The sequence below is a fragment of the Pteropus alecto genome, unplaced genomic scaffold, assembly GCF_000325575.1.
Source record: "Pteropus alecto unplaced genomic scaffold, ASM32557v1 scaffold164, whole genome shotgun sequence".
In the NCBI taxonomy this organism is placed as follows: domain Eukaryota; kingdom Metazoa; phylum Chordata; class Mammalia; order Chiroptera; family Pteropodidae; genus Pteropus; species Pteropus alecto.
The window spans coordinates 23,132,951-23,148,195 of NW_006439568.1; the positions used below are offsets into that span (position 1 = coordinate 23,132,951).

The 15,245-nt window shown below is 34.5% G+C and overlaps 1 protein-coding gene across 4 annotated transcripts in view; it reads left to right on the plus strand.

Annotated features, from left to right (window-relative positions):
- Positions 1-15,245, plus strand: part of STK3 (serine/threonine kinase 3) — a 281,612-nt gene that overhangs the window by 20,041 nt on the left and 246,326 nt on the right. For all 4 annotated transcript variants that reach the window (XM_025050109.1, XM_015593063.2, XM_025050107.1 and 1 more), the window contains one exon: positions 8,707-8,787. Coding sequence is in view for 3 of the 4 variants with exons in the window: in XM_015593063.2 (XP_015448549.1) it covers positions 8,707-8,787 (81 nt within the window). In the remaining variant the exon portion in view is untranslated. The remainder of the gene's footprint in view (positions 1-8,706; positions 8,788-15,245) is intronic.

The window sequence follows — 15,245 nt, forward strand, 5'->3', positions numbered from 1 at the left end:
TTTAACTTTCGGCATTTATCTACCTGAAGTGTTTGGCTGCTGAATGCCTCTGCTGAGTTGTTTTATTTTCGTATTCTATCAGAGATTTTTAGGGATATCCTCTGTGTCTGATAGCTTAGTGGTCAGCCAATAATTTGGGCAGAGATTATCCTCAAACACCTTGAACCCCACATGAGCCCACTCTCTGCTGCTGTGTCTGTGTGTGGGTTGGGGAGCACATTTGAAGCTGTAGTTTTCAAGTCTCTCTTGGCTTTTATTTTTCACTGGGTTTTGTTGGTTCTCCTCTGCTCATCTGTATAGTTTCTCTGCTCATGAGTATAGTTTCCCAGTCAGCAACTTATATGAGGAGAGCTCATCTTACTTTCTGTGGCTCTGTCATTTTCAGAATTTCCCTGTTAAATTTTTGGCTGGTTTGTTGCTTATCCAGGCTTTGCTGTCAAAGCTGTGGGTTTGACAATTGTTTTATTATTGGGTTCACCACTTTTAGCTGACAAAGCTGCCAGATTTTAAATTCATGTCCCAAATTGAGCCCATCTTTTCTGGCAGCAAAGTTGCTATTTTTCATAGTCAACCTTGTCCTGGTAAAACTAATTTTTCTACCGATGGAATTGGGGGATGGGTAGATGGTAGCAGCCCTAAGCTGGAATGCCTCAGAGTCCTGCCGTTATTACCCAAAGCCAGGGCAGGGTTTCAAGAATAAATGCTCCTCATTATGTTGGCTGCTTTTGTGCCAATTTCTTGAGGCACGAAATGGTTGATTTTGACAATGTTCAGTGTGCGGAGGATTTACCAGCCTCTTCACACCATCATAGTCAGAGTGTGTGTGGCGGGGGCAAGGGGGTGTCTCCTGATATGGCTTAATTAAATCTACAATCTTGCTGTTTTTTTCTATATGTCACAATCTTTTCTTTGCCCTCCCCCCCACCTTTTTGGGTCAATTGAGTAATTTTTATTCCATTTTGTCCTCACTGTGTATGTATTTGTTATATCACATTGTTTTCTGTTGTTAGTTATTCTTCTAAGTTTTACAATATGAATTTTTAACTTATCAAAAATCTTTCTTCAGATAATTTTATACCACTTCACATGTCACGTAAGAGTTCACTTCCATTTTTTGCCTCCCTTCCTTTGTGCTCTTTTGTCCTGTGTTTTACTTGTACATCTGTTATTAACCTCACATTATGTCATTTTTTTTGTTTAAACAATGAATTATATCTTTAATAAATGAAAAATGGGAAAAGTTTTCTGTTTTAAGGTTTTTTTAAATTGTAAAAAAACATAACATTAAATTTATCATAGCAATTTTTAAGTTCAGTAGTGTTAAGTATATTCACATTGTTTTGCAAATAGAACTTTTTCACCTTGCAGTACTGCCACTGAACACTCATTCCTCCTCTTCCTCCCCACAGCCCTTGGCAACCACCTTTCCACTTTCTGTTTTTATGACTTCGACTATGTACATACTTTGTATGAATGGAATCATACAGCATTTGTTCTTTTGCGATTGGCTTATTTTGTTTAACATAATGTCCTCCAGGTTCATCCATATTGTAGCATGGGACAGGATTTCCTTTTTTTTTAAAAGCTGCATAATGTTCTCTTTTATGTATATACCACATTTTGGTTATCTTTCATCCGGATATTTGGATTGCTTCCACCTGTTGCCTCTTTTGAATAATGCTTTGATGAACATAGGTAGCATATATATCTTAGGCTGCTTTGAATTCTTTTGTATCTATACCCAGGAATAGGATTGCTAGATCATATAATAATTCTATTTTTAATTTTTGAGGAATCTCTATATTTTCTGTAATGGCTATACCATTTTACATTTCCATCAACAATGCACAAGAATTCCAGTTTCTCCTCGTCCTCATCAGTGCTGGTTGTTTTCTGTTCTTTTTGATGGTGGCCATCCTGTAGGTTTGAGGTGATATTTTATTGTAGCTTTGATGTGCATTCCCCTAATAACTAGTGATGTTGAGCATCTTTTCATATGCTTATGAGACATTTGTATTTCTTCTTTTGAGAATTATCTATTCAAGTCCTTTGCCCATTTTTTAATTGAGTATGTTGTTGTTGAGTTGTAAAAGTTCCTTATTCTGGATATTATTCCCTTATGATTACCCCAGCTATATGATTTGCAGATATTTTCTCCCATGCTGTAGATTGCCTTTTCACTTTGTTGTTTGTTTCCTTTAATGCTCAGAAGTTTTTAAGTTTGGTGTCATCCCATGTGTCCATTTTTGCTTTTGTTACCCGTGCTTTTGATGTTATTTCCAAGAAATCATTTTAAAATCCAATACCCTGAAGCTTTTCCTTCTGTAAGTTTTTATAGCTCTAGGTCTTATGTTGAGGTCTGTAATCTGTTTTGAGTTAATTTTTATGTTTGGTGTAAAGTAAGGGTCCAGCTTTATTCTTCTGCATATAAATATCTAATTTTGTCAGCACCATTTGTTGAAGAGACTGTCCTTTTTCCATAGCGTAGTCTTGGCACCCATGTTGACTATCATTTGGTCACGTATGCAAGGGTTTATTTCAGGGCTCTCTGTTCCCTTTCTTTGGTCTGTGTATCTGTCTTTGTACCAGTACCACAGTGTCTAGATTTCTGTTGTATGTTTTGAAATCAGTAATTATGAGACCTCTAATTTTGTTCTTTTTTTTTCAAGATCGATTTTGCTCTTTGGGGTTCCTTGAGATATCATATGAATTTGAGGATTTTTTTTTTTTCCATTTGCTGAAATTTATTAGTTGTAACAGTGGGTTTTTTTCCTGGGGTACAATCTTTAGAGTTTTTACATGTAATATGTCATCTGTGAACAGCGATAATTTTACTTTTCTAATTCCGTGGTGCCTTTTATTTGTTTCTTGTCTAATTGCTGTGTTGAATAGTAGTGGCAAGAATGGGTATCCCGGCCTTGTTCCTGATCTTAGAGGAAAAGCTTTTAACTTTTATCATTGAGTATGTTGTGAGATTTTCATTATATTGAGGTAATTTCCTTCTATTTCTAGTTTGTTGACCGTTTTTTATCATGGAAAGATGTTGAATTTTGTCAAATACTTTTTCTGCATCAATTGGGATGATCATGTTGTTTTTGTCCTTTATTTTGTTAATGATTTATTTTCATATGTTGAACCATTCTTACATTTCAGGTGTAAATTATGCTTGGTCATGGTTATAATCCTTTAATGTAGTATCGAATTTGGTTTGCTAGTATTTTGTTGAGGATTTTTGCATCAGTATTTGTTAGGGATATTGGTCTATAGTTTTCTTTTCATGTCGTGTCTTTGTGTGGTTTTGGTTATCAGAGTAATGCTGGCCTCATAAAATGAGTTTGGAAATGTTTACTCCCCTTCAATTCTTTGGAAGAGTTTGAGGAGTTTTGGTGTTAATTCCATATTTAAATGTTTGGTAGAATTCTCCAGTAAAGCTATTTAGTCCTTAGCTTTTCTTTGTTGAGAGGTTTTTGGTTACTCCTTCAATCTCCTTACTAGTTTTAGGTTTGTTCAGATTTTTTATTTCTTCATGATTCAATCTTGGTAGGTTATATGTTTCTGAGAATTATCCATTTCTTTTAGGTTATCTGATTTGTTGATGTATATAGTTGTTCATAATCGTTTTTATTTGTTAAATCAGTTTTAATGTCCCCTCTTTCATTTCTGATTTTAGTTATTTGAGTATTCTCTCCTGCTTTTTTTTTCCCCTCAGTCTAGCTAAGGGTTCGTCTGTTTTATTGGTCTTCTTAAAAAAACAACTCTTGTTTTTTGTTTGGGCTGCTGTAACAAAGTATCACAGACTGGGTAGCTTATAAACAACAGAAATTTATTTCTCACAGTTCTGAAAACTAGGAAATCCAAGATCAAGGTGCAAGGGTGGTCACATTCATGTGAAAGCCCTCCTCCTGGTTCACAGCTAGCACCTTCTTGCTATGTCCTTAATGTCTAGTAGAAGAGGCTTTGGGCATATCTGGAGCCACTTTTATATGGCACTGATCCTATTTATGAGGGCTTCACCTTCATGACTTAAGCACCTCCCAGAGGTCCACCTCCTAGTACTATCATTTTTGGGAGTTTGGATTTCAACCTATATGTTGTGAGAGGACACAAAGATTCAGACTAAACAGTTCTGTTGATTTTTATTTCTATTTTTCTATTCTCTTTTATGTATCTCTGTTTTAGTATTTATTATTTCTTTCCTCTGCCAGCTTTGGGTTTAGTTTGTTTTTCTAGTCTCTTGAAGTGTAGTTAGGTTGTTGCTTTGAGAACTTTCTTTTTAAGTGTAAGCGTTTACACTGCTATAGACTTCCCTCTTAGCACTGATTTTTCTGCATCCCAAAGTTTCGATATGTTGTGTTTTCATTTTCATTTGTCTCCAGATATTTTTTTTTTATTACCTTATGATTTCTTTTTTGACTACTGGTTGTTTAAGAGTATATTGTTTAATTTCTACATATTTGTGGCTTTTTTTTTCTTTTTGCTATTAATTTCTAGTTTTATTCCATATGGTGGGAGAAGATATTTTGTATGATTTCATCTGAAAATTTTAAGACTACTTTTTGTGGCCTAACATGCAGTGTCTTTTGGAGAATGTTCATGTGCACTTGAGAAGAATGTGTATTCTACTGTTGTTGTGTGGGGGAAAAGGTTTTTGTGTATATACCTGTATTTCTGCTAGCCATTGTTCTTTATTTTGCATAGATATGTTTCCTTTTGGTATCAATTTCCTTTAGCCTGGAGAACTGTTCTTAACTATTTAGTGAATTCTCTCATCCTTTTTTTTTGCAGAATTTTTATTCTTCATTTTTGAGGATATTTCTATTGGATATAAAATTTTAGATTGATTTTTGTTTTCCTTCAGCACTTTAAAGGTGTCTCATTGTTTTTGGCTTGCTTAGTGTCTGACAAGAAGTATATAGGCATCCTTGTTTTTGTCTTGTGTAAGTGATGTGTCTCTTTTCCTATGACTACTTAGTATTTCTCCTTCTAGCGTTCAGCAGTTTGATTATATGTCTTGGGGGGTGTGTGTGTGTGTGTGTGTGTGTGTGTGTGTGTATTTTAGATTTGTTGAGTTTCTTGCATTGTAGGTTTATTGTTTTCATAAAATTTGGAAAATGTTTAGCCCCAGTCTGTCTTATCTATCTGTAGATAGATCTATGTCTATCTGTATATCTGTCCTTCATTTCCACAGGGCTTAGGCTTTTCTCTCTTTTATTTTTAAACATTTTTTCAAGTTATTAATATTTTTTTGCTGCACCGGCTAATCTCAAATCCTGTCCAGTGAAAATTTCATTTCAGATACTTTATTTTTTTATCTTTAAAATTTCCATTTAGCTCTTTCCCCCCTAACTTCCATATCATTTACATGTGTGAGTACATGGAACATATTCATAATTGCTTTTTATAAGATACAGTTACCCCTGAACAACACGAGTTTGAACTATGTGGGTCCTCTTATACATAGATTTTAGGTCCACTTATACGTGGAATGAAAAAAATCCGCATATAAGAGGACCCAGGTAGTTCAAACTCGTGTTGTTCAAGGGGCAACTGTATTTTCAATAAGTAGTTATAAATCTGCATATGTGGAGGGCTGACTTAAATGATACGCGTTTTTTTGACTGCATGGCAGTTGGCACCCCTAACCCCTCATGTCATTCAAAGGTCAACTGTATTTTTCTGTTAATTTCACCATCTCTGCATTTCTCCATTGTTTTAATTGACTGTTTTTTCTCCTTTTTGAGAGTCATCATTTCCCAATTGTTTAGTAATTTTGGGTTGAGCTCTTGAAATCATAAATTTTACATTGTTGAAAACTGGATTTTGTTTTAGTTGTTTAAGGTTCTGGTAGGCAGTTAGGTTACCTTGTGGATTGGCTCAGTGTTTTGAGACATGTTTTTAAGTTTCTTTTGGGAGAATCTAAAGTATCCTTTGTGTTTTGGGCCTTTCTAAAATAAGTTCATTCTGGGATCTCTACTGAATGACCTTTGTATTATAAGAGTTATCTCAGCTTTTGTTGGTGAGAAAGAAACTCAGCCGTGTATGACCTCTTGGAGATGTTCTTTTACAGCTCCCTGGTCATTATTTTCCCTTAGGAAATTGACTTTGTTGGACTTTGCAGAGCGGTTTTTGTTTGTTTGTTTTTGTGTTTGTAAGCATGCATAGATTGGCATTTAGCTAAATAGTCAAGGGAACTCCTGGATGGATTGCTGGACCTATTTCTCTGTATAGTTCTCTTCTCATGGATATTCTGTAATGCAGGTTTTATTTACCTTGCCTCCCCACACCTCCATCTCTGTTTCTTCAATTCAGCAAAGTTGCTGGGCTCTGTTGGGGTTCTTTTTCCCCTGTGCTATAGTCTGGAGAAGCCTCTAGGTTCTAAAGCCTTGGTTATAATAGGGCTTATTTTATTTCCCTTTTCTCAAGGATCAGTCCTGAAATGCTTGATATCTATTGTCTGAAAATAATTGTTTCCTATATTTTGTTGTGTTTTCTAGTTGTTTCAATAGTCAGATAATTCTGGTTCCTGTTACTTCCTTGTGGTCAGAAGTGGAAATTCTCTAATGGACATTTAAAAATTTTTTAGTTGTTTGAATTTTCAATAGCTTTTGACATGGTCAGGTACTACCTTCTTGTCTTTCATGACTTCATTTCTTAAATATTGATGTTTTCCTGGGATCTGTTTTCTCCTTGACCCATATTTCTTCTTAGACATTTTCCTGATGATTTTATTCCTTCTTATGTCTTCAGGCTCCATCTATATGCTCATGACACCAAAAATGGTCTTTCCAACTCAGATCTCTTTTGGGATTCATAAATACAGTTGCTTACTAGAAATCTACATTTAAATGAATAAACTTAAACTCATCACATTCCCCTCCAAATCTTTTTATTTTATCTGGTGTTCTTTAGCTTAGTAAATGACATTGCCATCCATTCATTTGCTTAAGCCAAAGCTTACGAAAAGTTATTGACTCTCCTCTTTCTCTTATCACCCCTTATTTAATCAAATCCACTTCCTGTTGATTATGCCTCCTTAATATCTTGAGTAGCTTATCTCCTCTCCATTCTCACTGTCAGTACTGTATATTATGTATTCATGTATTGAATCAGTTACTAACTAGATTCCCTTCTCTCCTGTTTGTCACTTCACATCCTTTCTCTGCATTGCAAGGGAAGTGATCTTTTTTAAAACAGAGTTCCTTAACATGGTTTACAAGGCTCTTTTTAACCTGACTCTGCTTACCTCTGCGTCCTGGTCAGTTTTATTTTATTCATACTTAATTACTTTTGGTCCTTTATACCAAACTCAGCCTTGTGTGACCAGCTTTATTCATGCTGAATTATTTTTAGTTAGCTAGATTTCTCTGTATGCATAATTTCTCTCATCTCTTGCTTCCAGATACCTGCACATGCCATACTTATAGATGATTTTTAAAAACAAAAAGAAAAGAAAACTAAAAGACATTTCTGTGTGTCAAACAGTCCAATAGAACATAAAGCTAAAGAGTCATAAGTGAAGTCAAAATACAAGTGAAAATTTTTGCAACTTAAACGAAGATTAATTTTCCCCTTGTATATAGATAAGAAAAGGACCCAAAACCCAGTAGAAAAATGAGCAAAGAACATGAATAGATGGTTTAGTTTTATAACTTTATTAAAAGATGTTCAACTTTACTAATAATAGGATAAATACAAATTAAATCTACTTTGAGTTACAAGTGTTCACCTAACATATTGGCTAAAATCCAAATATTTGTTTAAGTAGTCTGTTGGAGGAACTGTGGAAAAAGAGGTTCTTTTATGTATGACTGGTAGGAGAATAAATTGGTACAAGTCACCTGGAGGGCAATTTGCTAATATCTATCAACGTACATATATGTTTTTATAACAAACAGTTATAGTAGATAAAATATATCAATGTAATAAAAAATTTAATCGCTATATTAATATACATAATGGTTATTATAGTGATTTTATTAGTTATATTACATTGTTTATGACATGATTATATGTATAGTATATATACTTATCAATATGTATACTTTTGTGTTTGTGTGCTTGTGTATATACATGTATGTATTTGCTTGCCCTCACAGTTTCACTTCTGGGAATTTATCCTACAGATATACTAGCACATGTGTGAATTGTTTTATGTATAAGCTTATTCATTGCAGTGTTTATAATAGCAAAAGGGAACCTAGATATCCATAAATAAGGAATTGGAAAGTGAGAGATGCTACATCTTTGCAATAAAATAGGATGTAAAGTTAAAAAAAGAATGAGGATGCTTTCTATGTACTTATGTTGTAGAGATCTCCAGCACAGCTAACATGTAATTCAGTGAAAAGAGTAAAGTATATAACAGTGTGGATAAAAGAGTGTGCGTAAAACACTATCTTGCATGTTAAAAATGGGGAGAAATAAAAGTATATATTCATACTCATATAAAGTTTTCTCAAGAAGCTTATAAAAGTGGTTATTCTTTGAGATATTTCTGCATAGTTTTATTCCTTTTCATGTCTTCAAACTCCATCTGTGTGCTGACAACACCAAAAATGATATTTCCAACTGCGGTCCCTTTTGGCATTTATAGAGATTAAGAATGGGTTGGAAGGAGACTATGTTTTTATATTTGTTCTTTAAAATAAAATTAAAAATTTTATTAAAGATATTAAGTAAAATATTTTTCTTTTTTTTCCTCATCAGTAAGTTAAAAAAGCTGAGTGAAGACAGTTTGACTAAGCAGCCTGAAGAAGTTTTTGATGTGTTAGAGAAACTTGGAGAAGGGTAAGTACAAAATATATGAAAGTTGCATTTAAATAATGACAGAATAATGATAAAGATATTATATAATATTAATATTTTACTAGAGTGTATTTGCTTGAATTGAATAGTAGTTGTATAGTCAGAATGTACCTCAACGTAATAAAAGCCATATGTGATAAGCCTACAGTTAATGTCATGTGAATGGTGAAAGGCTGAAAGCTCTTCATCTAAGATCAGGTACAAGACATGGATACCCACTCTTGCCACTTTTATTCAACATGGTATTGGAAGTTCTGGCCAGAGCAGTGAGTCAAAAAAAGGAAAAGCATTCAAATCAGAAAGGAAGACGTGAAACTGTCTCTATTTGAAGATGACATGATAATTAATATATCTAGAAAAACCCAATAAATAGAGTTCACCTAAAAACTGTTAGAATAATAAATTCAGTAAAGTCACAGGATATAAATCAATATACAAAAATTAGTTGTGTTTCTAAACACTAATAAAAAACTATCAGAAAGAGAAATTAAGAAAATCTCATTTACAGTTGCACCCAAAAGAATAAAATATCTAAGAGTAAATTTCACCAAAATGCTGAAAGATCTGTACACTGATAAGACATTGATGAAAGAATTTGAAGAAGACTCAACTAAATGGAAAGATACTTTGTGCTCATGGTGTGGGAGAATTAATAATCTGTATCAATATTCCAATGACATTTTTCACAGAAATAGATAAAAGCACTCCTATAATTAATGTAGAACCACAGAAGACCCTGAAGAGCCAAAGCAATCTTGAGAAAAAAGAACAAAGTTGGAGGCATCTTGCTCCCTGATTTCAAACTATATTATAAAGCTCCAGTAATGAAAACTGAATGACACTGGAATAAAAACCGACATGTAGATGCATGGAACAGAATAGAGAGCCCAGAAATAAAACCATGAATATGTGGTTAATTAATTTATTACAGAGAAGCTAGGACTATACAATGGGGAAATGATAATTCCTTAAAAAAATAGTGTTTGGAAAACTGGTAGCCACATGGAAAAGAATGAAACTGGACCCCTGTTTTATACCATACACAAAAGTAAACTCAAAGACTAAGACCTGAAACCATAACACTCCTAGAAGAAAACAGAGGGTAAGCTTTTTGACATCATTCTTAGCAATGATATTTTGGATTTGACATCAAAAACAAAGACAACAAAAGCAAAAAATAAACAAGTGGGACTACATCAAACTAAAAACCTATTGCACAGCAAAGAAAACCATCAATAAAATGAAAGAGCAGCCTGTGGAATGGGAGAAAATATTTGTAAATCATGTATCTGAGAAAGGGTTAATATCTAAAATATATAAAAAACTTAAAACTTAGTGGGAGCAAATGAGACATTTCAACTAAAAAATGGGTAAGGGAACTGAATAGACATTTTTCCAAAGAAGATGTACAAAACGGCCAACAGGTATATGAAAAGGTGCTTAATGTCACTAATTATCAGGGAAATGCAAATAAAACCACAATGACATATCACCTCATACCTGATAGAATAACTGTTATCAAAAAGACAAGAGTTAAGTGTTGGTGAGAATGTGGAGATAAGGGAACTGTCGTGCACTGTTGGTGGGAATATAAATTGGTATGGCTGCTATAGAGGACATTATGGAGGTTCATCAAATAATTAAAAGTAGAACTGCCTTATGATCCAGTAATCCCACTTGTGTGTGTGTGTGTATGTGTAGGAAATGAAATTTCTATCTCAGAGGTACCTGGAGCTCCACATTCATTGCACCATTACCTACAGTAGCCAAGACATAAAAACAATCTAAGTGTCCGTTGATGGTTGAATGGGTAAAGAAAATGTTGTATATGTACACAATGGACTATTATTCAGCTATAAGATATAAGGAAATCATGCCAATTGCGATAACATGGATGGAGCTAGAAGGCATTAAGCTAAGTGAATAAGTCAGATAGAGAAAGACAAATACTGAAAGATTTCTTATATGTGGAATCTAAAAACCGAACTCATGGGAACAGAACAAATTGATGGTTTTCAGAGGTGGGTGATAGGGTTTGGAGGAAATGGATGAAAGTGGTCAAAAGGTATGAACTACCAGGTATAAGATAAATAAGTTCCGGGAATGTAATGTACAGCATGGTGATTATAGATAACAGTACTCTATTTTGTATTTTAAAGTGCTTAATAGAGTAGATCTTAAAAGTTTTCATCACAAGAAAAAGTATTTTTTAACTCAGTGAGATGATGGATGTTAACTAAACTTATCATGGTAATCATTTCATGATATATACATATATCAAATCATTATATTGTATATCTTAAACCAATGCAGTGTTATATGTCAATTATATATGAATAAATGTGGAAAGGAGTGAAAAGAATAGTAATAATATTTAAAATTAGTATACTCTGTAGCAATCAATACAGCTTTTGCAAAAACTAGGTTGTGCTAGATCTGATAATAGTGTTTTTCAGAGTAGTAGGATGTGTATATATAAGAGGAAAGCAAGAAGTATGTTGTAAGGCGATTACCAAGAAGTTTAGTAGTTCATTCCGTATGACATTCCTATTAATAAGCTTGAAAGATTTTGTCTTTGTTAGTCAAGTGAACATAAGGCCATCTTTCAGGATCTTGGAACTCATTTTACATGTAGAAAAATGAGTAATAGATGTAAATAGAGTGTCTTAGTGAGGAAAATAGGCTGTATTAGCAGAGGAATAGTTGGTATGATTTTAAAATAATGGCAGAGAAACGTGTCATTTTGAGCACAGTGAGACATTTAATGAAATGGCAAAATGTAGGAGAACTTCCAAAATAATAAAAGACACAAAACAAAACAGTTTAAGTCAATAAGAACAAGGAAAAAGAAATAGAGAAAACAAAAATGAAAATAAGCTAAATGTAAGCTGGAAGGAATAAAATGAAATATATTTTTCTCTGTCTATTCTCTCATTGAAAGTTGAAAGTCAGACTTTTAGGGTGAATTAAGATGTAAAACCTAACTCTATGCTGTTTATAAGAAGCTAATGTACTACAGAGGATAGAAATGTAGGGATATTTTGTATTAGAGGTATCAGATAAGAAAGAGATAGTCATACAAATGACCAAACAAATGAAATTTTAAAAAAGCAGTATTTATGTCAGGTAAATTAGTTAAAGTTAAAAGATCTCAAGTGACTAAAGAGGGGTTAATATCCAAGTAAAGAACAAAGAGGAACATTACTTGATGATATAAAAGACAATCTATAATGAAACATGTATGTGTCAGCCACAATGACAGTTAAATTTGTGAAGGAAAGCTATTCAAAATGTCAGGGGAATCTAATAAAAGTGTATTTATATGAGAAGTTTCAATGTGTCTCTTTCAAAATTGGACAGAATAATAGAAAAAAGAAAAGACATAGAAGGATTAAATATAATCAATAAACTTGATTATATATGAATATATAAAGTATACATCTATTACCAATGTAGTGATATATATGTATATATGTTCTTGCATTCTGCATTTGTTTCTGGTATGTTCATAGATCATTGATTAAACTAACAAAGTCTAAAAAAAGATTTCACAGTCTGCATTTCTTACTACAGTCTAAAATTCAAAGTAAATAGTTACAAAATGATAAAACCCACACTTATTGGAAATTAAGAAATATAAGATAAGGTAACCAATGGATTGAAGAGGAAATCACAAAGTATCTAGAAAATAATGAAAAGGAAAACAAATTATATCAATGTCTCTAGAATCCAGCACAGCCATAATTAGGGGAAAATATTTAGTTTTAAATTCCTTCATTACTTGAAGGAACTCTCCCCCGCAAAATATTAAAAAACTTAGTGCTCATTAAGAACCTAGGAGGAAGGTAAAAAAAATGGCGTAGATGATAAAGACTCTGGTCATCCCTCTGGTGACCAAATCAAAGTTGTGACAGAAACAAGGAGCAAACAGCAAGGAAAATTGCCTGGAATCTAGATGAACAAGCCATACAACTAGGTAGAGAACTAAGAAATCACCCTGCAGTGGCAGAAGATAGGATGGGGTGAGGACTTGAATTTGCCTAGTCCCGAGGGGCTGAGTGGGACAAAGGCCATAGCAGCAGCAGCGGCAGACGCCTCTTAAAGGTGCCATGTCTGCAAGTAGACTTTTGCGGTGACAAACCTGCTTGCTTTGAGCACCAGCGCTGGTTCAGCTGTGCAAGGGGTACCAGGGACTCACAGGGGGACACTGAATTGTTGGAGCAAAGGTCAAGGTGAGACTCACTCTGTGTAGAAGTGCCGGCAGTATCCATTGTTCCTCTGTTGAGCCCTCCCCATTCCCAGTGTGCTGACCCAGCGCAGCCACAACTGAGACTTCAGCAAACCGAATAACAGGTTGCTCCGCCCAGAGGATTCCCTGAAACTCTGCCTCCCTCAACTCGCGGCCCCACCCAACCCACATCCAGGTGTGTCCTCCCTTAGTCAGATGCCTCTTGCTGAGCAATGCCTAGACTCACACTGGTGGCAGCTGGCCTCGGGTTTCTGGTGTGGCCTTTTGAGGCAGCTGTAAGCATAGCATCTGTGGATTGTTTGCTGAATCTTAACAGGTGGCCCTGGAGAGGCATAGGCTGGGTTAAACTTGGTCCACAATTGAACCCCTTTCAGTACTGTGCCACTGGACACCTACCATACAAAGCCACATTAATAAGAGTGGGAGACAAGAGCTTTGCTTAGTACATAGGCAGCCAAAATAGGAAGACAAAGAAGCAGAAACTATATGAGAGAACAGAACAGAGATCCAGAAATAACAGCCAAACAATCTAACAAATGCGGAGTTCAGAACACTGATTATAAAAATGCTCAATGAACTTATGGGAAGTGTAGATAAATTCAGTGAGAACTTCTACAAAGAGATAAAGTACATAAAAATGGAAGTGGAAATTATAAAAGGGAGCTGGTCAAATGAAGAACACATCATCTGAGATGAGAAGTATATTAAATGGGAGAAACAGTGAATAAAGAAGAGGGTAAAATGACCTACATAGAGGATGGAAAAGCCAGCGACACTTAGTCAGAATGGCAAGAAAAAAAGAAGCCAAGACTATAATAATAATTTAATGAGCTTATGGGACACTATTAAAGGTAAAAATATACGTGTCATGGGGTACCAGAAAAAAGACAAGACATTGAAGAGCTATTTGAAGAAATAATGATGGAAAACTTCTCTAACCTGGTGAAAGGAATAGACATAAAACCCCAGGAAGCTCAGAGAGTCCTCAAAACCAGGAACCCAAAGAAGTCCACACCAAAACACATCATAATTAAAATGCCTAAGTTTAAATACAAAGAGAGAATCTTAAAAGCAGCAAGAGAAAAGCTGTTAGTTACCCACAAGGGCGCACCCATAAGACTGGTAGCTGATTTCCCAAAAGAAGCTATGTAGGACAGAAGGGCTTGGCACAAAATGTTCAACGTGATGAAAACCTAGGATCTACAACCAAGAATACTTTATCCAGCAAAGCTATCATTTAGAGTTGAAGGACAGATTCAGAGCTTCCCAGACAAAAATAAGCTAATGGAGTTTATCACCACCAAGCCAGTATTACAGGAAGTGTTGTAGGGACTTCTTTAAGAAGAAAAAAATGTATCAAAAACAGGAATAGAGAATGGTAATAATTATATTCCTGTCAACAACTACCTCAAATAGAAAAGAATTAAGTGCTCCAACCAAAAGATAGAGTGGCTGAATGGATAAGAAAACAAGACCCCTATGTATGCTGTCTACAAGAGACTCACTTCAGATTAAAAGACATACGCAGACAAGAAGTAGATGTAAAAAGATATTTGCCTTGATAGACCTAGAAGGTATTGTGCTGAACAAAATGGGTCAGTAGAGAAAGACAAATATTGCATGATTTCATGTACATGTGGAATCTAAAGAACAAGATCAAGAGCAACAACAACAAATGGGAAGTGTAGATGAATTCAGTGAAAACTTCTACAAAGAGATAAAAAACATAAAAATGGAAATGGAAATTATAAAAGGGAACTAGTCAGAAATGAAGAATACATTATCTGCGATGAAGAGTATATTAGAGGGAATCAACAGTGGATAAAGAAGAGGATTGAACCACCAACACAGAGGATGGCAAGAAGAAAAAAGCCAAGACTATAATAATAACTTAAGGAGCCGATGGGACACTATTAAATGTAAAAATAGCCATGTCATAGGGGTACCTGAAGGAAAATAAGAAGTTGGAGAGCTATTTGAAGAAATAATGATGGAAAACTTCCCAAATCTGGTGAAGGAAATAGACATAAACCCCATAAAGCTTAGAGACTCCCAAAAAAGATGAACCCAAAGAGGCTCACATCAAGACATATTATAATTAAAATGCCAAAGGTTAAATGCAAAGAGAGAATCTTAAAAGCAGCAAGAGAAAAGCAGATAGTTACCTACAAGGGAGCACCCATAAGACTGG